At 42.8% G+C, this 23,888-nt stretch overlaps 1 protein-coding gene across 5 annotated transcripts in view; it reads left to right on the top strand.

Annotated features, from left to right (window-relative positions):
* myom1b (myomesin 1b) overlaps positions 1-21,107 on the top strand; it is a 126,790-nt gene extending 105,683 nt beyond the window's left edge. For 4 of the 5 annotated variants that reach the window (XM_034170977.1, XM_034170984.1, XM_034170970.1 and 1 more), the window contains 3 exons: positions 3,416-3,631; positions 19,969-20,119; positions 20,217-21,107. In XM_034170977.1, coding sequence (XP_034026868.1) covers positions 3,416-3,631; positions 19,969-20,119; positions 20,217-20,383 — 534 coding nt within the window. In that variant the 3' untranslated portion in view covers positions 20,384-21,107. Of the gene's footprint in view, positions 1-3,415; positions 4,065-19,968; positions 20,120-20,216 lie in introns of those variants that run through there. The other variant, XM_034170993.1, reaches the window with a different exon arrangement.
* The last annotated feature ends 2,781 nt before the right edge of the window (positions 21,108-23,888 follow it).

The raw sequence follows: 23,888 nt of genomic DNA, 5'->3' as shown, positions 1-23,888 counted from the left end.
GTTTCACGTGTGGCACCTTGGTAATGAGATACCTTTTCATAGGCCATGAGTTGGGACTGAACCAGCTGATATTAATTTGCACTGACAATGGGCAGGAATGCTTTCTAATTACTGATAGATTTCAACTGGTGTCTTTGCTTTCCGTGCCTTTTTGCACCTCCCCTTTCTTCAGGGGTTCAATACTTTTCCCTGTGTCATTTCACATTATTACACATAATTGAATTTGTGGACATCTATGGTTTGATTTCTTTGCATGTGAATTACTTGGGCTGTTACCAACATGTGGTGAAAATTTCATGTCAACAGTAATCATTAAAAATATATTTGCTGAGAAATATGGTGGCATGTTCCATGCTTATTTTATCTGCTGTAAATAGGTACATTAAGTTCATTGTGGACTCGCCATCAGTTTTGTCTTTTTCCATGATTTGTAGAATTCAGAGTTTTTGCCACAGAGCTTTGTGCGGCACTCTGTTCGGAACAGGACAAAGTGAGTTTTCTGAAATGGACAGCAGTCATGTGACTTCTTTTCAGTCACAGCAATGGTTTTTAAAAAAATCTGTTTCTATTTTTCATGGCTGTCAGTTGTTTTCCAGCCAAAGACAGTCCAGTGCCAGTGAAAGGTGTTAATTATCCAGTAATGTCATGTCTGCCGATTTACAGTGGGGTAAAAAAGTATTTAGTCAGTCCCTGATTGTGCAAGTTCTCCTACTTAGGAAGATGAGAGAGGTCTGTAATTTTCATCATAGTTACACTTCATCTATGAGAGACAAAATGAGAAAAAAAATTCCAGGAAATCACATTGTAGGATTTTTAAAGAATTTATTTGTAGATTGTGGTGGAAAATAAGTATTTGGTCACCCACAAACAAGCAAGATTTCTGGCTCTCACAGACCTGTAACAACTTCTTTAAGAAGCTCTTCTGTCCTCCACCTGTTACCTGTATTAATGGCATCTGTTGGAACTCGTTATCTCTATAAAAGACATCTATCTACAGCCCCAAACACTCAGACTCCAAACTCAACCATGGCTAAGACCAAAGAGCTGTCAAAGGACACCAGGAAGAACATTGTAGACCTGCACCTGGCTGGGAAGAGTGAATCTACAATAGTCAAGCAGGTTGGTGTGAATAAATCAACTGTGGGAGCAATTGTAAGAAAATGGAAGATATACAAGACCACTGATAATCTCCCTCGATCTGGGGCTCCACGCAAGATCTCATCCTGTGGGGTCAAAATGATCATGAGAACGGTAAACAAAACTCCCAGAACTGCACGGAGGGACCTAATGAATGACCTGCAGAGAGCCGGGACCAAAGTAACAAAGGCTACACACTACACACTACGCAGAAAGGGACTCAAATCCTGCAGTGCCAGGCATGTCCCCCTTCTTAAGCCAGTACGTGTCCAGGCCCATCTGAAGTTTGCCAGAGAGCATATGGATGTTCCAGAAGAGGATTGGGAGAATATCATGTGGTCAGATGAAGCCAAAATAGAACATTTTAGTAAAAACTCAACTAGTCATGTTTGGAGGAAGAAGAATGCTGAGTTGCATTCCAAGAACACCATATCTACTGTGAAGCATGGGGGTGGAAACATCATGCTTTGGGGCTGTTTTTCTGCAAAGGGGACAGGGCAACTGATCCGTGTTAAGGGAAGAATGAACGGGGCCATGTATCATGAGATTTTAAGACAAAACCTCCTTCCATCAGTGAGAGCATTGAAGATGCAACGTGGCTGGGTCTTCCAACATGACAATGATCCCAAACACACCACTCGGGCAATGAAGGAGTGGCTCCGTAAAAAGCATTTCAAGGTCCTGGAGTGGCCTAACCAGTCTCCAGACCTCAACCCCATAGAAAATTTGTGGAGGGAGTTGAATGTCCGTGTTGCCCAGCGACAGCCCCCAAACATCACTGCTCTAGAGGAGATCTGCATGGAGGAATGGGCCATAATACCAGCTACAGTGTGTGCAAACCTGGTGAAGACTTACAGGAAACGTTTGAACTCTGTCATTACCAACATTACCAACACAACCAAGATTATGTTACAAAGTATTGAGTTGAACTTTTGTTATTGACCAAATACTTATTTTCCACCATAATTTACATATAAATTATTTAAAAATCCTACAATGTGATTTCCTGGAATTGTTTTTTTCTCATTTTGTCTCTCATAGTTGAAGTGTACCTATGATGAAAATTACAAACCTCTCATCTTTGTAAGTAGGAGAACTTGCACAATCAGGGACTGACTAAATACTTTTTTGCCCCACTGTAGCTGCATGCCACCCACTTGAATGACAGAGAAATGCATGTGTGTGCACAAGCGCATGTATACAAGATAAATCCAAACTGAAGATTGTGCAAAATGAATAATTTCATATTTAGCTCGTTTCCCCCCCCCCCCAAGTTGTTTGATGTCCTCACAGACATCAACAGTGAGGAAATATGACATCATGCTTTTTGACAATAGCACTCAAATCCAGCATACGAGGTCTGTGAGAAAAGAAACGGACCTTTTTATTTTTTTAAAAAACTATGGATCTGAATCACGTGCGATTACGTCTGCCAAGCTTGAACCCTCGTGCGCATGCTTGAGTTTTTTCACGCCTGTCGGTTGCATCATTCGCCTGTGCGCAGGCTTTGAGTGAGCACTGGTCCACCCCTCCCGTCGGAATTCCTTTGTCTGACAACTTGTTGAGAGACTGGCGCTTTGCTTTATCAAAATTTTTTCAGAAACTGTGAGAAAGATCTGAGTGGACACCATTTGAGAAATTCAGACGGTTTTCGGTGAACATTTTAAGGGCTGATGAGAGATTATGAAGTGTTACTGTTGCTTTAAGGACTGCCCACGGAGACGGATGGCGCGCCGCCCCCGAGCCGCCGTCGTCAGCCTGTTTCGAGCTGAAAACCAGCCGCGCCATGAGCGGCTGGGTGCCGACGCGCGAATCCGTCCGCACATCTTTCATTACAAAATCTCCTTTAACAGTGGAATGTCCGGATAAACTGCTGATCCCGACCTCTTCTGAAACTTCTCTGTTCTCTCACGACGTCCTGGGTCAACAGAGGCTTAAATTTGGAAGTTTTCAGCTCGAAACAGGCTGACGACGGCGGCTCGGGGCACGGCGCGCCGTCCGGCTTGTGGGCAGTCCTTAAAGCGACAGTAACACTCCATAATCTCTCAACTCCACTGGAGACAACAACGACACACAAGGGACACTGAAGCAGTTACACAGAAAGGTGTTTTTGGCATCCCTTCTGCATCTTTGCAAAGTTTTAGAATGCATAACAGACTCACAAATGCTGCCGTCCTGTATAATGGCCTTAACAATCATGTAGTCATAAAATCTTATGATCTTCTGATGCTGCATCTGTATCCCTCTGGTTGATTCCTAATTCCTGTGTTCTCCCCAGGCCCTCACTCTCACCTGCAACATTTCAGGTGACCCCATACCAAAGGTCACTTGGCTGAAGAATGACAAGGAGATCACATCTGATGACCACTGCATTCTGAAGTCTGAGTCGGGCAAGTTTGCCAGCTTCAACATCACAGCTGTGAACATGTTGGACTCCGGCAAGTACAGCATCCTGGTGAAGAACCAGTATGGCACCGAGAGCGGGGACTTCACTGTAAGTGTCTTCATCCCTGAAGAGGCGGGCAGCAAGAAAAAATAAAAATGGTCCAAAACTGGTCGTAAATATGTATAAAGATCACTGGAAGTGGAAAAATGTGAGCATATGTTCGATAGTTTGTGTTTAATATAAACTCTAAAGGTGCTGTACCATCTGAACAGTTCAGAGAGAAATCCAAAGTCTTGTTGTTACTTCAAAATATAAAAATGAATGCAAAGTTTTGGTGCAACATTAACAAATGTGTTAGCTGAACATAAGGAAGCACAATGTTCCCCCCTGAAATATATTTTCTGCAATTTTAGCTTGTGTGTGTAAAGTACAAAATTGACATCCAAGAGGCACATGTTGGCAGTTAAGTGTTTGTATTGAAGATCAATACATTACAAAAGAAATTTAAGGGTAATATCTTTAGTCATGTTGTATAGAAAAGAAGACTGTATAACATTTCTATCTAATGCACTACAAATCATGTGTACTTTTCTGCTGACAAGTCTACAAATTAGCTATTATTATTATTGTTGTTGTTAATCCTGCTTTTCAGCTGAGTATGAAATAATCGGATGGATTCTTAAGCCTTACACAGAACATCAGGTCACTATTTACACCCTTTTTAACCATACTAGGTAACAGTATCCATGGGCATGAAAACAATAAGGGCAATGGCAATCTGAAATTTGACTCCAATTACCGTGACCTTCACCCAAATGTTTGACCTCCAGGTGACCTTTCCAGGGCAATTCTGGAGTGTGTGGCATATTTGGTCCCAATTGCATTCATAATCAAATTTGTTGACTGCAATTTGCCAAAATTATTTTATGACAGCATTTTCAGGGTCAGTCTTCATTGACAAACTAGGTTTGGTAGAAATCAGCAAAAGACCAACCAATAGACCCCAGTGACTCACTGTTGCTAAATTTGACCTTGCTGGGCAGTTCCAAGACTCTCCTTCATATTTGCACCACGTTTGATGGAAATTGGAGTAGAAAAACTTACATTTTTGACCTTTGACACCAATGACCTTTATGTTCTGGAATTGCCCATAATTCACCACCATATGTGTGACACGTTTGGTGTAAATATGAGTGAAAACCTTCAATTTTGACCTTTAACCTCCAGGGCATTGACTAATGAATTACCTTTGTTAAATTTGGAATCACTTTGCAATTGTGGAACCCATCTACATACATATGGAAAATTTGGTGAACATCCTGGTGAAAATCTACATATTTTGAAATTTTGGCCTTTTGAAACAGTGAGCTTGACTTTTTGCCAAAACAAACTCTTTAAGAGCACAACTGGGGTCACCTGTCATCAACATTAGAGGTGGGCGATACTGGGAATTTTGGTATTGATCCGATACCAAGTAAATACAGGCCCAGTATCGCCGATATCGATACCAATACCGATACTTTTTCATATTTAAGCTTCATAGATCCAAAGGATCCAAAAGACCAAGGATAGAATTTCGCCAAACATTGTACGTGACAACAAAATACTTTATTATCGGAATCAACATTTTTGTTTAAAAAATATCACTCAACACAACTTAAAATCTCCTGAGGTAGAGGGCTGACAAACCACAATACAAGGGTGCGCTGCTCTGTGTTGTGTGACACAGTGCAGCGCTGCTCTTACAGAGAGTAGACTTTGATGAATCTGCGTGCGCAGCAGTCAGTGCGTGCGGGAGAAAAAAAAAGCTTGTGTATCGATCTTTTTACACGAGGATCATTCAATATCAATACCAGCATTGGTATCGATATTATCGATATTAGGGTCGATCCACCCACACCTCTAATCGGCATATCAGGTTTGGTGGAAAAGGGCTAAATGACCTTGGAGGAGTGGAACAAGGAAACGCACACAACAACCATTTCTCAAATGCTAAATGGAAATGCATTTAAAAACAGCAGCTGTATAAATTGGCTTCACAGTGATGCACTGTGAGTGTTGGTGCAGATCCAGAACTTGTATCTTGTAGATTCTAGTGTTTTCTGTGCAATCACTTGTGCTAAAATGCATTAATATGACATTTAGCTTAAAAATTAGACATGCAGAGAATTTAATGCTCTTCAGACAGCATGGTTGCTTTACAGGAGGCAGTTTGAGCATTTTGTGAGTGCAAAGCAGATTAATAATAAATAATTAGACTGGAGATTATTACGGCTTTAAAGACTTCTCCAATCTCTGAGTTGCTTCATGTCAGGACACTTTGGTGGCTGCTCCCATCAAAGATCTACTCCATTAGCTCAACAGAAACTCTCTCATTTGAGACTGCGATCTAAATAGCGCCAGGTTCCAGTGAATCTGGGCCTTTAAGACAGATGACAATTCATGCTACAGCCAAACGCAGCCATGAACAATTAAGAGATTAAATACACCCCCTATGTACCTCGTGCCTTATTTTGTGCTCAGATTGCACGCCATGTTGGACACATCCTAAATGCACTTGCTCGATGCACTTCACACTTTCAAGATTGCAGCCTTTAAGTTCACTGTTGTGGAATAGGATGCTCTAAGGCAGTGTTTCTCAACCTTTTTTGAGTCGCGGCACCCTTTTTATATTTACAAAATCCTGCGGCACACCACCAACTAAAATAATATTATAATGCTATTACCTCTGGTTTTGCGCAAAACCCAATTATCGCAATAGAAAATCGATACAGAAAACATCGCATTTCGAAAATCCTCAAGCATTTTGCGCTCTGATCTCAAGTAGGGCTGTCACGATTAGACATTTCTGGAGACGATTAATTGTCAGACAAATAATTGCGATTGACGAATATATTGTCTATTTTTTTTTTCCCCCTTCTTTATATTCTACTATTGTAGTATAATTACACAACTCTGGAAGAACGTTTGGCTTCTGTGAGTGGAGAAACTGGGAATGGTGCAACATTTTTATTTTTATCTTCATTTTACATACAGTCCCAACTTTTTCTGATTTGTGGTTGTTTCTGTTGCATTTCTGAAATTGTTTCTCCTCATCAGTCACGTTTTGTGCTTAAACACTACATTAAGCTCAAGACTGAACAAATAAATACCTTTGGAAAATAACAGCTGTTAAAGTTCAGAGTTCTCACCTGCTTTTTGTGATCTGTGCGTCTGAACATTTTTTTTTTGTATCTCAGTTCATTCATATATTCTCATTTTTTAAATACGTTTTTAAAGATATTTGACCGTTTATTTCATCTCATGATCTCATAAATTCAGCATACGACGCGCACATGGTGTGAACAGGACGGTAACGGCAGAATCACACCTTTAGAGAAAGTTCAGAGAGAAGTAAAGGCAGCTTCATGTTTTCGTTTTGTTAACATGTTCACTCCATTTAAAATCCTCTCTCTGCTCCGCGCTCGCTGCGCACTGAACGTGTCGCGCCTGCATTCAGGAATCTCCCTCACCCACCCCCTCCCCTCCCCTCCCTGACCCACCCCCTCCCCTCCCTGACCCACCCCCTCCCCTCCCCTCCCTGACCCACCCCCTCCCTCGCAGTCTGCAGCCTGTTAACTCCGCGCGCGTGCACACACAGGCACAGACACACACACCGACAGCTCCGCATTTTAGACGGCTTTTGAAGGAGACGGCACTGTTTTAATCGGCCGTCAGCCTCCTTGTTATTGTCCCGCCTTAAGACGAGAGCGAGGCTGCAGCACAATGACGTCAGATTCTGAGTCGTTTTATGCTTTGTGGATAAAATAAATAATTCACGGTAATCGCGAATATGAAAAATAATCGCGAATATGAAAAATACCCACGGCACCCCTGACGATCGATCACGGCACCCCGCTTGAGAATCACTGCTCTAAGGTGTTTAAGTTGGCTTGTAAGTTGATATCCATATTCTGCTCCTAAAAATTCTAACTAATGTCGGTCTTTAAGGCAGGAAGAGAAGATGATATGAAAATATCCTTCAGCAGTAACATAAAGTACACACAATTTGTAGTCGAAGAGTCAAAACATGCACTGGGCCTTTAATGTGGTTCTTTCAACGTTATTGTTCTGTCCACTCCATTGTCTCTGTCTGTTGATCACCTCCTATTCACTGATGTTATGACTCCCCTTTTCACAGTCATTCATTCATTGATGCCACTTTCCTTCCTTTGTGATGATGAAGTCACTGCAGTGAGACCTGTCAGAATTGTTAATATCATTCAGAATCACTTCCTGTTCCCCTTTTACTTGAAAACACTAATAAAAAAGAGCACGTACTTCCCCACCTCCTCTTCATTTTTGAATTGTCTCATTTTTACCCTTCACCTTTCACTCCTTCCACTCTCCTTTTAGTTGACTCTTCCATTTTTCACTCGCAATCACATGTGCAGTTCCTGGATGTAGATCAACCAGCAGTGTGGATACATCTTCCCCTTTGACTGTAATCATACCCTGATCCAAATATTTAGAATTTTGTATTATTGCATAAGGTGTGCCGGAATGAAGATTCTCCAAAAGAAAGTGAAAATGTGACATTCACCAGAGGAGATGCACTCGCACAGTAAACTAAATGAAAGGTATCAGAGGAGAAATGCATAATACTGACGTACTCAATAAGTGGCTGACTAAAAATTTATCCTTTCAGGACTACATTTGGTCTACCTCCATTCATTCATTTTCTATATCCACCTACTTCAATTAAGGGTCACGGGGAGGCTGAAGCCCCTCCCAGCAGTCGTGAGGCAGGGTTCACCCTGGACAGGTCGCCAGTCTGTCACAGGTCCACATGTAGACAAACAAACACATTCACACCTGCACGCACACCTACGCACAATTTAAAGTTTCCAATTCACCCAAACTGCATGTCTTTCAGGCACCATGACACTTGCATGCATTTAACCCCACACTGCCGCATAATTCATCGTGCCTGTGCGATCTGCTTTGTCCCACTGGATTCCATGCTTTATAATATAAAATAATGAATATAAAATATAAAGTAATATAAAATAATTATTTCGTAGCAGATTAATCATTTGCTCTCAGAACTTGGCTGATGAAACCACCTCTAATCGCTCCCAGAATCACAGGGGAGTTATCTGCAGCTGCAGCGTTTCTGCTGTGCTTCATGAGGGGCAGAAAGCTTTCATTATCCTCTCAAATGCAGTTACAATTTCATTCCTTTTTATGAGTTAGATAATGTACCGTAAAAGTACACTCAACAAAAATATAAACGCAACACTTTTGGTTTTGCTCCCATTTTGTATGAGATGAACTCAAAGATCTAAAACTTTTTCCACATACACAATATCACCATTTCCCTCAAATATTGTTCACAAACCAGTCTAAATCTGTGATAGTGAGCACTTCTCCTTTGCTGAGATAATCCATCCCACCTCACAGGTGTGCCATACCAAGATGCTGATTAGACACCATGATTAGTGCACAGGTGTGCCTTAGACTGCCCACAATAAAAGGCCACTCTGAAAGGTGCAGTTTTGTTTTATTGGGGGGGGATACCAGTCAGTATCTGGTGTGACCACCATTTGCCTCATGCAGTGCAACACATCTCCTTCGCATAGAGTTGATCAGGTTGTCAATTGTGGCCTGTGGAATGTTGGTCCACTCCTCTTCAATGGCTGTGTGAAGTTGCTGGATATTGGCAGGAACTGGTACACGCTGTCGTATACGCCGGTCCAGAGCATCCCAAACATGCTCAATGGGTGACATGCCCGGTGAGTATGCCGGCCATGCAAGAACTGGGACATTTTCAGCTTCCAAGAATTGTGTACAGATCCTTGCAACATGGGGCCGTGCATTATCCTGCTGCAACATGAGGTGATGTTCTTAGATGGCACAACAATGGGCCTCAGGATTTCGTCACGGTATCTCTGTGCATTCAAAATGCCATCAATAAAATGCACCTGTGTTCTTCATCCATAACAGACGCCTGCCCATACCATAACCCCACCGCCACCATGGGCCACTCGATCCACAACATTAACATCAGAAAACCGCTCACCCACACAATGCCACACATGCTGTCTGCCATCTGCCCTAGACAGTGTGAACCGGGATTCATCCGTGAAGAGAACACCTCTCCAACGTGCCAAACGCCAGCGAATGTGAGCATTTGCCCACTCAAGTCGGTTACGACGACGAACTGGAGTCAGGTTGAGACCCCGATGAGGACGACGAGCATGCAGATGAGCTTCCCTGAGACGGTTTCTGACAGTTTGTGCAGAAATTCTTTGGTTATGCAAACGGATTGTTTCAGCAGCTGTCCGAGTGGCTGGTCTCAGACGATCTTGGAGGTGAACATGCTGGATGTGGAGGTCCTGGGCTGGTGTGGTTACACGTGGTCTGCGGTTGTGAGGCTGGTTGGATGTACTGCCAAATTCTCTGAAACGCCTTTGGAGATGGCTTATGGTAGAGAAATGAACATTCAATACACGAGCAACAGCTCTGGTTGACATTCCTGCTGTCAGCATGCCAATTGCACGCTCCCTCAAATCTTGCGACATCTGTGGCATTGTGCTGTGTGATAAAACTGCACCTTTCAGAGTGTCCTTTTATTGTGGGCAGTCTAAGGCACACCTGTGCACTAATCATGGTGTCTAATCAGTATCTTGATATGGCACACCTGTGAGGTGGGATGGATTATCTCAGCAAAGGAGAAGTGCTCACTATCACAGATTTAGACTGGTTTGTGAACAATATTTGAGGGAAATGGTGATATTGTGTATGTGGAAAAAGTTTTAGATCTTTGAGTTCATCTCATACAAAATGGGAGCAAAACCAAAAGTGTTGCGTTTATATTTTTGTTGTATGTTTATTAGGGCCCCTTCAAATCATAGAGTGAATTGTATGCAATGCGTGTAAAATCGTAGCTGCTTCCAACGCCTCATACACCTGTTGCTACTGGTATATGTGCACACCAGTGGCTGGCTGAAGGAAAGAGTGTGCGCTGTGACAGCCCATCGAACCCACTCGCAGCAGGTGTTGGCCAAATTCCAGCTGGCACACACGAACATCTAACACCGCTTGCTTGGTGCTTAGAAAATGTGTGGCCATGTGCACTATTAGTGCTGGATGTGAAATTTGTCTAAGTGCCCCCACGAATGTGGAGTTACAAAAAGCCACACGTGTGGTGCATGTCTCGCATGTGTGCGAGTATGCACACTTTCATAAAATGCCTATATGTATCTACAGATCTGATCACATGGGGAACGGACAGTGATGTCTGATTGCACACAGCACGGGGAGGGGCCTGTCAGCTGATCACAGCACACTGACAGCTGGATGGCAGCTCAGTGCACACATTATAAACACAGAAACCATAACAAGGACAGTTATATAAATAATTACGACAATGCCTACATACGCAATTACATAACAAATAATGAAAATGAATGACCACACAACACAGAGTGACACGTTGGTCCATTCGCTGAACGCGCTCACAGACACAACTGTAAAGATCTCTGCTCCTGGACGTCCCAGCTTGAGAACTCATTCTGTGTTTGGAAGGACATGAACTTACAACATTCCTCCATGAGGTGCGTCTCTGCCTGCTGTCCTCACGTGGAAATATATAAAACATCTTTCGCCTTTGCGCCGGGCTGCAGTGGCCGGACACAGCGCACCTCCTTCATGTCCTTGTTGATTTCAGGTATTTTTCCACTTCGATTACAGGCCAGCGATGGTAGCACAGTGGTAAAGTTTCCATCTGGTAATCAGAGCTTACAGGTTTGAATCCAATGAGTGGCATTTTTCCTTTTTGTTTAACCAGGGTTATTTAACCACGGGGCTCTGATTGTGTCCCCTTTTATGTATTATTTCTATCAATCCAGTGATATTCATTACTTACACAGCTGGTTTTTATTTTATTTTCCTCCACATCAGCGTTGCGATGTGGTGCACCTCGTCCCAGCTGCTCGTACCTTGTTCCTGCTTTGATGATACCATCGCACTGGGATCGTGCACGCTTGCCCGGCGGCTCAATGTTTTCGTGGTTCGCTCATACGAGCTGTTCCACCGTGAGTCGATTAGATTTGTACTTAATCATACTATGTGTGAAGGGGCCCTTGTAGATGTCATAATCATTCAGATGTGATGTGATGTGATGTGATGCGCTGCAGTGCAACAATATGATGCATTGACTCACTGTGACACACAGTGATTTCAAATAGACTGCGCAATGTCCATGTCTAGTTCACAAAATGAATGGGTGCCAGAGATTTTGAATATTTCAAAATTTTCTGTGCGCACTTGCATGCACCAAGCACACAGTTTACTCTTGGGCATGCCAGATTGCGTTCCAGTGTGGGAATGAAATTCGTACAAGTGCCAGAGCACCCGGAGGGAACCCACACAAACACGGAGAATATGCAAACTCCACATAGAAAGGCCACAGATGGGAATGGATCCCGTGACCTTCTTGCTGTGAGGCAACAGAGCTATCCACTAATCCACCGTGTTGCCCTGGAGTCGGACTAAAAATAATAAATTTTACTCCACAAAATGTCTGTAACTGTGAGAGCGCTCCATAGTCATCTGAAGATAGAAAATACAAGGAGAGGTAGCAGTGAGACATTACACCAGATTGTACATTTAGCCCTGCTGGTTGTACATATCCATGAAATGTGTTTTAAAGAGTATATTGATATCATTTCATAATGTTTCAGTGACATTATCATGACATCACTTGATGTACGAGGTCTATTAGAAAAGTATCCGACCTTATTATTTTTTTCAAAAACCATATGGATTTGAATCACGTGTGATTACATCAGACATGCTTGAACCCTCGTGGGCATGCGAGAGTTTTTTCACGCCTGTCGGTTACGTCATTCGCCTGTGGGCAGTCTTTGAGTGAGGAGTCGTTCACCCGCTCGTCGATTTTTTTCATTGTTTAGGAATGGCTCAGAGACTGTTGCTTTGTTTGATAAAAATTTTTTCAAAACTGTAAGGCACAACTGAGTGGACACCATTCAATAAATTCAGCTGGTTTTCGCTAAAAATTTTAACGGCTGATGAGAGATTTTGGTCTGGTAGTGTCGCTTTAAGGACGGTCCACGGCGCCTGACGGCGATCTGCGCTTCGAGGCGGCAGCGTCTCACCGTTTCAAGTTGAAAACTTCCACATTTCAGGCTCTGTTGACGCAGTAAGTTGTCAGAGAACAGAGAACTTTCAGAAGAAGTCGGCATGAGGAGTTTATTCGGACATTCCATTGTTAACGGTCATTTTGTAATGAAAGAACGTGCGGGCAGAGTCGCATGTCGGGCTGGACCCGACCGCGGGGGGTCGCGGCAGGAAAAACACCTCCGTTGGAAATCTTAACGGGCAAGTTGGAACATGCCCAAGCTGTTAAACAATTTCTCAGTTACTCACTTGTTGAAAGCCATTAAAAGCCGCCTGAATTCTACAAATGGTTTTCAACACGGAGGTGTTTTTCCTGTCGCGGCGCACACAGATTTGCCGAGTCGTCACGGAAACGACTCGGCGAATTTGCGCGTACGTCTTTCATTAAAAAAATGTCCTTAAACAGTGGAATGTCCGCATAAATTCCTCATGCCGGCCTCTTCTGAATCTTCTCTGTTCTCTCACGATGTCCTGGGTGAATTAAGCCTTAAATTAGGATGTTATCAGCTCGAAACAGGCCGACGACAGCGCCTGGAAGCGCTGCAGGACGTCCCGCTCCGTGGGAAGTCCTTACACCGACAGAAACACCTCATAATCTCTCATCAGCCGTTAAACTTTTCACAGAAAACCAGCTTAATTTCTCGAATAGTGTCCACTCGGATATTCCTCACAGGTCCAGAAAAAATTTTGATAAAGCAACGCGCGCCGTCTCGAGCAGCGTGTGAAACAAAGGAATTCAGCCGAGAGGGCGGGACCAAATCTCACTCAAGGCCTGCCCACAGGGAAATGACGTCACCATCAAAACAATTGTGCACTCATATATTTAATAATGATGCGTAACATTCACAGCAACACACAATGGTGCTCAGCATCACTCCAGGAGTATCCAACCAGGCTGTGTCAGTTTAACTCATTTCAATCTTCATCCAGAAAAGCTTCATCAGAATGATCTGCCTCAACCTGCGTGGATACCATGACCTGGATGAATCTCCAGAGACATCTTTACACCAAGAGAATCTTGGGTATTAACAACCTTACTTCAGGGTACCTAATGCTGATAATGAGAGGGAGACAAGTACTGTACTTTCACCAGTCAGTTTTCTGCCTTTTCAAGAGATTGAACAATCCCATAATTACAAGGCTGCTTCTGTAAGCAGTGGTCCATCACTTCCCACTATTAAACACCAGAGCCCTCATATATCAAACTGTACATAGAAAAGATTGTTAATGTTGTACAAAATAACAATTTCCAAACACTTCCAAATGATTCCTACAAAAAATCCATATCTGGATTTTCGCGTGGATCAAAGAATGCTTTTTGCACAAGTACATGAAGTAATTCCCATACAAGCTCTGAGGCCTATCAAGCCAGTAATTATTGTTGAATAGCATAGTGTGACAAGGATACACCGCCCCCTGTATGGGATACTAGTCCATAGTAATCTCTTTTTGGTACTTCTAGTTAGAGTTTTTGCTTTGAGTGTGTTTATACTGGCGGTTGGACAAAGACAGACATCTTGTCCTTTAGCAAAGTGGGTTTGTTCAGTACTCCAACCATCTCTGTAGAAGTCCACCAATTAGGCCTGTATGGTAGAGTGACCAGACTGAAGCCACTCCTTCGGAAAAGGGACATGGTGGCCCGCCTGAAGTTTACCAAAAGGCACCTGAAGGACTCTCAGACCATGAGAAACAAAATTCTCTGGTCTGACGAGGCAAAGATTGAACTCTTTAGCATGAATGCCAGGCATCATGTGTGTAGGAAACCAGGCACCATCTCTACAGTGACGCATGGTGGTGGCAGCATCATGCTGTAGGGATGTTTTTCAGCAGCAGGAACTGGGAAACTAGGCAGGATTGAGGGAAAAATTAATGCAGCAATGTTCAGAGACATTCTGGATGAAAACCTACTCCAGAGCGCTCTTGACACCAGACTGGGGTGACGGATCATCTTTCAGCAGGACAATGACCCTAAGCACACAGCCAAGATGTCAAAGGACTGGCTTCAAGACAACTCTGTGAATGTCCTTGAGTGACCCTGCCATAGCCCAGACCTGAATCTGATTGAACATCTCTGGAGAGATCTGAAATTGGCTGTGCACTGATACTGCAAAGAGGAATGGGCAAAACTGCCCAAAGATAGGTGCACCAATCTTGAAGCATCATATTCAAGAAGACGTAAGGCTGTAATTGCTGCCAAAGGTGCATCAACAAAGTATTGAGCAAGTATTGATGCTGTGTCTGGAATCTGCTGGAGCCACTCTTCCAATTTGGGGGTTACAGCTCCTAGTGCTCCTATTACCACTGGGACCACTTTGGACTTTACATTCCACATCTGCTCCAATTGCTCCTTCAGCCCTTGGTACTTCTCGATTTTTGTGCTCCTTCTTTCTGAAGTTGCAGTCAGCTGGGATTGGCACATCGATCACAACTGCATTTTTTTTCCCCTTGTCAATCACCACTATGTCTGGTTGGTTGTCCAGCAGCTGCTTGTCTGTCTGGAATTTGAAGTCCCAGAGGACCTCAGCCCTGTTGTTCTCAACCACCTTTGGTGGCATCTCCCATCAGGACGTGGGGACTTCTAATCTGTATGCGGCACAGATGTTCCTGTACACTTGGTTTTGCTTTTTGGTATAGCCTATCCTGGCTTGCATCTTTCATGATGCTACTATGTGCTGGACTGTCTCTCGGGCATATTTGCACAGCCTGCAACTTGAGTCCTGTCGGCTTTGGTAGATTTCTGCTTTTATGGATCTGGTGCTCGCCTTTTCTAGCCATTGGTAGGTCTTCTTGATGTCAGCCACTTCCTCTATCTGTCGATGGTACATCCCATGGAGGGGCTTGGTCTAGCATGATATCTCCTCCTTGTGTTCCTTGTCACTGTCTGTCTTCAGGTACGTGAGACATTCTTGTAGCAGCTGATCTTGGGGTGGGGAGGGGAGGGGGCATCTTTCTGATGTATTCATGGCTGTTCCTCATCTCATCCTGTATTGTGGCTCGGACACTCACTAAACCTCACCCACCCTCCTTGCAATGGTCATAGAAGCTCAGGGTGCTGGACTTTTGGTGAAAACTTGTCCTCTGCATTTAACCCATCCTAATGACAGTTAGACACAATCAAACCACTAGGAGCAGTGAGCAGCCAGAGTCCGGCACCCGGGGACCAACTCCAGATGTAGAGATATTTCCTCGGTGAGGGGCAGAGAATGGAGCAGACCCTAAATAACCATGTTTTGATACATTTATATAAATATCCACAACAGATAAATGGTGTGGGCTTCTGGTTCCAATGAAGAGGCTCAATTAGAAATCACGTCATGTTGCCCTCCTCCCCAAGTTGAAAAAAATGAACTTTTTTGTCTCTTCGCGCCACGATGACCAATCAGGGACTGAATATGTAGTGACATGGAGATGTCTGGAGTTTGACTGAGGATGTGAACATGTCCTGTCTCTGGTAGCAGCCTGTGAGCAGGACTTATGTCTCTTTAATCATGACAGAGTTTTTGGAGCGAGCAGCAGCCCCACAGCAGCGGGAGCGGAGTTTCTTTTTCTTTTTTACGTGCGCGCGCAAAGGAATCATCCATGGAGATTATTTTACTTATTAACTACACAGATGTATAATAAAGCAAATGGTGACTGGTTTATAAACACAATTATGACAGAGTTTTTTGGGAAAGAGTGAGGAGCAGCAAGCAGCGGAGTTTTGTTCTTTCTTTTTTTTTTGTTACGTGCGCACACGAGCGAATTGTCTGTGTGGAGAATATTTTATTAATTAACTACACAGATGTATAATAAAACAAATGGTGACTGGTTTCTAAGCACAATTATGACAGAGTTTTTTGGGGGAAGAGCGAGCTGCAGCAAGTAGCGGAGTTTCTTTTATTTTTAATTGTTTACATGTGCGCGCGTGAACGGGACAGTTGGTCCTCAAACTGGGTCCCGCAGAGGCGAAAGGACCACTGAAAGCAGCCATCATCCAGACGCAGCTCCTGCAGCAAATAATGATACTCTCTGTACTGGGAGCTTTTCACAACAACTCGCTCCGTGTGATCAAGGTCCGTCATGATGATGGAAGCTCCTCCTATTTGATGATGCACCGGGGTGACCCCCGCAAATTTGTAGCGTCTGATCGCGCCCGGTGTGAACGCGGCGGAAATCCGCAAAGTAGCGCTATTTTTTACACTTATTATAGATGTTTTAAGGCTGTAAAACCCCTCACTACACACTTTTCTCAAACAGGCATTAACATTTTCTCACTTTTCTCTCTTGTGTAAACACTCTTTTTTTTCTTCTGTGCGAGAAGATTATAAACAGACACACGCAGAACATAATGCGCGGCTCTCCCTTCACTCACTGCCTCCGGGAGTACGGATGCGGGACCCGCAAAGAATCCAAGTCCTCTCTCGGTGGCCACAGAGCTCTGCAGCTACGGTCAACATCCGGATCAAAACAGCGAGCATAGCCTCTGGACCTGTTGCCAGATTTGGCGCAATTCCGCACAGCAGACAGGAGGGCGGCGGTGTGACTGGCAGTGAGAGCAATCGCGGTGATTTTTTTTTTATATATATATATATTTTGTTAGTCAAGAGAGGTGGCGGATCACGGATCCAGTATAAATAGCTGGCAGAGCCAACGTCAGAGGTTCCGGAGCGCGTGTCCGAGGTTCCGGAGCGCGCTCCGGCTTGCTCCCCCTCAAATTAAGCCCTGCTGTCGTCCAACTTTTGTTCAACCTCCCAGGTCCGACATCTTTAATGAAGGTTGACAATATCTCAATGAATCAGTAGCTAAAGCTTCGATGAGCTGAACGAAACATCCTTGTATCCCTAATGAATCGTCCATATTTGGGACAAAAAAGCAACGTTTTCATCCAGACACAATCACGTTAAGAACATTTTATCAACTACTTTGACTATTTACGTTTCAACCATTTCTGGCTGGCCTACATGTGCACTCGGTTTTATTCCCGCTTTCAGTCACGTCATCGTGAATGTTTCATTTTGATTTCATTTAAAGCATCGAGGTCGACGTTCACTTCGTTTTTCTTTTCATTTTAAGTTCTCTTTGAGTTTATCTGATTCACAGGAAAAGTGCAGGATCTTTTGCCCACCTTTTTTTGACGTTGTTGAAAACACAGGTGCAAAGCCAGCCTAAGGCAGTTCCTGCCAGCCCAGTCTCACGTTTTTTCATACTCATGTCACGAATTGTGTCAAATTTCGTGACAGGGTTTTTTTTAAATCACTATTACTAACCCTACTCCTACCCCCAACCCAAACCTTAACCATAACCTAACTCTACTCCTTCCCACAACCCTAATCATAACTACCTGACCCCCCGTTTCACTTTTAATTTCGTGCAGCCATCATGGGATGAATTAAAATGAATTTGTGCTGCCGTGACAAAAATGAGGCGCTTTTCATCACAATATCACAAACCAATAGATTAATGTATATTTCGTGCTGCTGAATCATGACTTGCTGTGAGACCAGGTTGTTCCTGCACACCTAAGTCAGTGTGAAGTCTCATCATCAACGTCAGCCTTTGATGATCCATGGCTCACCAGCTATGGAAAGTGGGTTGCGTTCTCCAGGACTTGTCTGTGCAGTTTCACAGCAGGAAGCTTTGGATTGACCATGTTGGGTGGAGGCTGATTCAGGAACCGTGTCTTCTTCAAGATGATATGGAGACCAAGCCTGGTGTAGGCTTCATTGAAGGTCTCAAAGATTTTAATGTAGACAACTTTACTGACGGATTAGTTAGAAAATAAGCAGTTCATAACTTGTAACGCCCACACCAAGGCAAACCGTTATGAGAACCACCATGCAGTCTCTAAAAATATAATTTAATAAACACCTGAAATGAGATTAGCCTGTTAGTTTATCTGGTTCAGACTCGAAGATAGTGATATTCAAGCTTCTTTTGTCAGACAGCTGAGTAACCCACGCTCCAACTCTATCCATTTATGGATCCATCGTGATGTAGCCAGAGACAGCGCTGCCACTGCTGCCAGCATATACAGTCTATGGTTGTGACCCATCATGATCTCACAAAAGTGAATAATCGGACTCTAAATTGTGCAGATAGGGGGTTATACAGTATGTGTCATTTACTTTAGGTTCCTTAAGTTCCCAGATGGTATTGAGGTTTGTTTGTTGTTTTTTTTTTTTTTGTTTTGTTTTGTTTTGTTTTGTTTTGGTTACTGCATCTGAAAATAAATCATTTTTGCTTGAATGCAGTTTTGTCTGTGAGGTCACTTTGATGCTAAATTAAAATTACAGGCTGAAATTGAAATTTAGTGGAGGGTGTTTTCTGTTTTGCGGTAGAACAATTTCAGTGACCTGAAGGGGCAGTGATCATGTCCACTGGTGTGCAGTAGCTGTGCACCAGGGTGTCACGAGTGGAAGGATGGTTCAGACCCCAACGCAAAGATAACACCAGCAAGTTCAAAAACAGTCTTTATTGTCTCACATGGGAAGGGTCAAAGGTTGGTACACAGGAGAGTGCGCCACAACTGGCTACAGTGTCTGTGACGGGATAGGCAGGAGAGCGTTCAGAGAGGCAGTGAAAGGTCCAAAAACACAAGAGGCATTCCACACCATTGAAGAGCTCTTGGCTGACACCGTCACACATGGATGGTCCACTACATCCTCCTGTGGACAGATGTCCTCCTTGTAATGGCCAGTATTTGTCCACTGCTGTGCTGAAGCCCACCTCTGTGAATGTGGGCTGACCATGCCTGCATGCAGCTCACAGCCACCAGGTTGAGACTTTTTCCCATTGCGACCCTGATTTAGAAGGGGAAAAAACATAATCCCAGCTACTGTGGACAGGTGTGTCCAGCCTGCTGGTCATCGTGCATGTGGGTCAGCAGTTGAGCTATGGCTGCCAGCCTCCCTCGGCCGCTTCCGGAAGTGCTGTCTCTCTCCCATCATCTCCACTATTTTGGCGTGCTTCCAGGACAGCTCGTGCGTGACTCTCACGAGGAATGTCAGATCATCGTTTTTGTCTCCAGTCACTCACAATGTAGTTTCATCCATCATCAACCCCTCACAAAGTTCTCTCACAATTCTCACACATTATGAGCCATGGAGAGTATAGTCAGAGGGCTATGCAGTGTGGCAAAGGGCTCTGATCTAAAGTGTTTGTCTTTAGTTCATCACACCTAGGGATATGTGTGAAACCTATCACCATATTACAGCACAGGCAGCAAGCAGCATTGCTTGTCTTTAATACACGGGGATGTGCAACTGTAATTTATGTCCACACAGATAGAGGTCACTGAGGGAACGCCAGACCTGGGAGTGACTTCTTACTGGACTGATGCAGATGGAAATGTGATGTTTGGACCAAATACCCCAAAGGAAAAGATGAAAAGTGCAGTTAGTGGAAAAGAAATGCAGAAAAGGACAAGTAAAAAAGGTGAGAAGGAACTGAAATATGTATGAATTACTATTGTCATAGTTACTGTCATGATTCTTGTCTCTTGCACACTTTATTCCAAACTGTCTTCTTGCAGAAAAAGTGGAAAGTGGCAAGGAGAAGAAAACAGAGTCAGAGGAGCAGAAACCCAAGCAGAAGGTTACAGCTAAAGATTCAGAACAAACTGGCGGCATAAAAGAGCAGGTTGATGACGAGTCACAGATCACTGCTCCCGAGCTGGAACTACACACACAGCCAGAGTAGAGATCAAGTATTCCAGAGAACGTGACACTGATGTCATGTGCCATTTTCAAGTAATCTGGTAAAGTTGTTATCTTCAAAGACTAGCTATATATGTAAAGAGCTAGTACGTGATTACACAGGGTGTTTTAGCTTATCGTTAATGTTTCACATAGAAAATGGTCCACTTTAAAATGGGGTTTAACCCAATCACCAGATTGTAAGTGCACTCTTGTTTTATAATGAGCTCTGAAATAAATGGAACAACTAGGCTCTTTTTTTTTTTTTTTTTTTTTTTTTTGCTACATATTGAATATGTTTGGGTTTGAACTCAAGAACACAGCGTCAAATGTCAGGTTTTATTTTCAGGTTACATTGGAATTTGTCAAACAACATGCAACATACCACCTTTATCAATTTTCAGGTGACAAAAACATTGAAACATGTCACTGGTGTGTGTGTGTGTGTGTGTGTGTGTGTGTGTGTGTGTGTGTGTGTGTGTGTGTGTGTGTGTGTGTGTGTGTGTGTGTGTGTGTGTGTGTGTGTGTGTGTGTGTGTCCCAGGTATGTCCTTTCGGATGTGTTAATCTTCCCGGTTCTTACTGTAATATACTGCCCCTTACAAAAAACAAAATTGATATATTCCTCAGTTTGAATTTATTGAAAGTCACGCTGAGAGCCAGGCCCGGGTCCTCAGAGACACAGCCCATACGGGACTCCATCTTCTGAGAGACCCTGAACATGGACGACAATTGGTTTTTACACAGGACAATGTAGGCAGTACAGTGGGTGGGTTTTAGTCTCACACATCTAATCCTACTGGCTCCCCACAGACAGAGGGGAGCCCTCCCTTTATCTGAAACTTGCACATGTGTAATGGAAGTGAAACGTATCTCTTCTGTTGAGACTTTGAATCAGGTTATAGGCATTTCTAAACAAAAGCAAATACTTGATAACTAACATAAAATGACAGAATAAGGAATTAGCACAGATATTATCTAACAGATGGAATACTAAAAGACAGCAAATAGCCCTGAATGTCTGTTCTTGATTTTAGCATGAGGTATCAGGGCATCATTTATAAACGCTGCATATGCATAAAAGTCATGCTTTCCTACATATGAACTGGAATGTGTTTACTTCATGTATACATCAGACCATGTGTACTCATGTTTCTCAGAGTAAGCATGATATGGGAAAATGGAAAATAATAAAATTAGACAAAATTTAACAAAACAAAGCAGCCAAATGTCTAAGAGCTTTTTTTTCTTATTTACATTGAAATATTGTTTTATTATTGTTATTGTTGTTGTAATAATTATGTTTTTGTTGATGTGCCGTGATAATGTGCAAGGAAATCACATTTGTTCACATGCATATTACTTTATCATGACTGAGATTTCTAAGAGAGGACCATACATACACATGGCTTTATACCCAAAAATGACATGTACAGTAGTGTTCAGAATAATAGTAGTGCTATGTGACTAAAAAGATTAATCCAGGTTTTGAGTACATTTCTTATTGTTACATGGGAAACAAGGTACCAATAGATTCAGTAGATTCTCACAAATCCAACAAGACCAAGCATTCATGATATGCACACTCTTAAGGCTATGAAATTGGGCTATTAGTAAAAAAAGTAGAAAAGGGGGTGTTCACAATAATAGTAGTGTGGCATTCAGTCAGTGAGTTTGTCAGTTTTGTGGAACAAACAGGTGTGAATAAGGTGTCCCCTATTTAAGGATGAAGCCAGCACCTGTTGAACATGCTTTTCTCTTTGAAAGCCTGAGGAAAATGGACGTTCAAGACATTGTTCAGAAGAACAGCGTAGTTTGATTAAAAAGTTGATTGGAGCGGGGAAAACTTATACGCAGATGCAAAAAATTATAGACTGTTCATCTACAATGATCTCCAATGCTTTAAAATGGACAAAAAAACCAGAGATGCGTGGAAGAAAATGGAAAACAACCATCAAAATGGATAGAAGAATAACCAGAATGGCAAAGGCTCACCCATTGATCAGCTCCAGGATGATCAAAGACAGTCTGGAGTTACCTATAAGTGCTCTGACAGTTAGAAGACACCTGTGTGAAGCTAATTTATTTGCAAGAATCCCCCGCAAAGTCCCTCTGTTAAATAAAAGACATGTGCAGAAGAGGTTACAATTTGCCAAAGAACACATCAACTGGCCTAAAGAGAAATGGAGGAATATTTTGTGGACTGATGAGAGTAAAATTGTTCTTTTTGAGTCCAAGGTCCGCAAACAGTGTGTGAGACGACCCCCAAACTCTGAATTCAAGCCACAGTTCACAGTGAAGACAGTGAAGCATGGTGGTGCAAGCATCATGATATGGGCATGTTTCTCCTGCTATGGTGTTGGGCCTATATATCACATACCAGCTATCATGGATTAGTTTGGATATGTCAAAATACTTGAAGAGGTCATGTTGCCTTATGCTGAAGAGGACATGCCCTTGAAATGGGTGTTTCAACAAGACAATGACACCAAGCACACTAGTAAACGAGCAAAATCTTGGTTCCAAACCAACAAAATTAATGCCTCGCAGATGTGAAGAAATCATGAAAAACTGTGGTTATACAACTAAATACGAGTTTAGTGATTCACAGGATTACTAAAAAAGCAGGTTGCACATAATAGTTTTGAGTTTGTAGTGTCAACAGCAGATGCTACTATTAATGTGAACACCCCCTTTTCTACTTTTTTTTTTTTACTAATAGCCCAATTTCATAGCCTTAAGAGTGTGCATATCATGAATGCTTGGTCTTGTTGGATTTGAGAGAATCTACTGAATCTACTGGTACCTTGTTTCCCATGTAACAATAAGAAATATACTCAAAACCTGGATTAATCTTTTTAGTCACATAGCACTACTATTATTCTGAACACTACTGTCTGCACATTTCTGCCTTTTTGTGTATAGAACATTTTAGTCATGATTCTTCAGAGTTTTTATAATGAGGCCTGAAAACAAGAGGTCAAATTAACTAGAGGCATTGCACAACACAGGGCACCGGCAGTATAACAACTGGAAATGTTCTGAAATAGAAAGAAACCACAACAGACATTCTATGGATCAACCAAATAAAACAACAGCTGCTGAGAGAAACACTGTGATAGATGAACTGCAACCTTTATGGACGGATGTGGACCGAGATTAACCTGAATCAAAGTGATAGAGAAAGTCCAGAGTGTGAAGAGCTCATGTTCCAAAATATACATGATCATCTGTGAAACACGTAGTGTCATGTCTTGGCTTGGATGGCTGATTCTGGAACAGGATCAGTAACCCTTATCAATGATGCAACTCATGATGGTAGCAATGGAAAGAAATCATAAGACACAAAAGAGTGACTGAAACAGGTTGATGCAAAAGGAGAGGAAGTAGATGAATGACAGGTATAGTGTAGTTACTGCAAACAAGGAAAATGGAAGTGCTACTAATTCTAAGAAAGATCTCTTGCAGTATCTTTGCTCACCCAAAATTTGAGCGGTTTAATACATAAAG

The sequence above is a fragment of the Thalassophryne amazonica genome, chromosome 1 (assembly GCF_902500255.1).
Source record: "Thalassophryne amazonica chromosome 1, fThaAma1.1, whole genome shotgun sequence".
Classification (NCBI taxonomy): domain Eukaryota; kingdom Metazoa; phylum Chordata; class Actinopteri; order Batrachoidiformes; family Batrachoididae; genus Thalassophryne; species Thalassophryne amazonica.
Note: the sequence above shows the minus strand (reverse complement) of the source record. Positions and strands in the feature narration are given on the sequence as shown.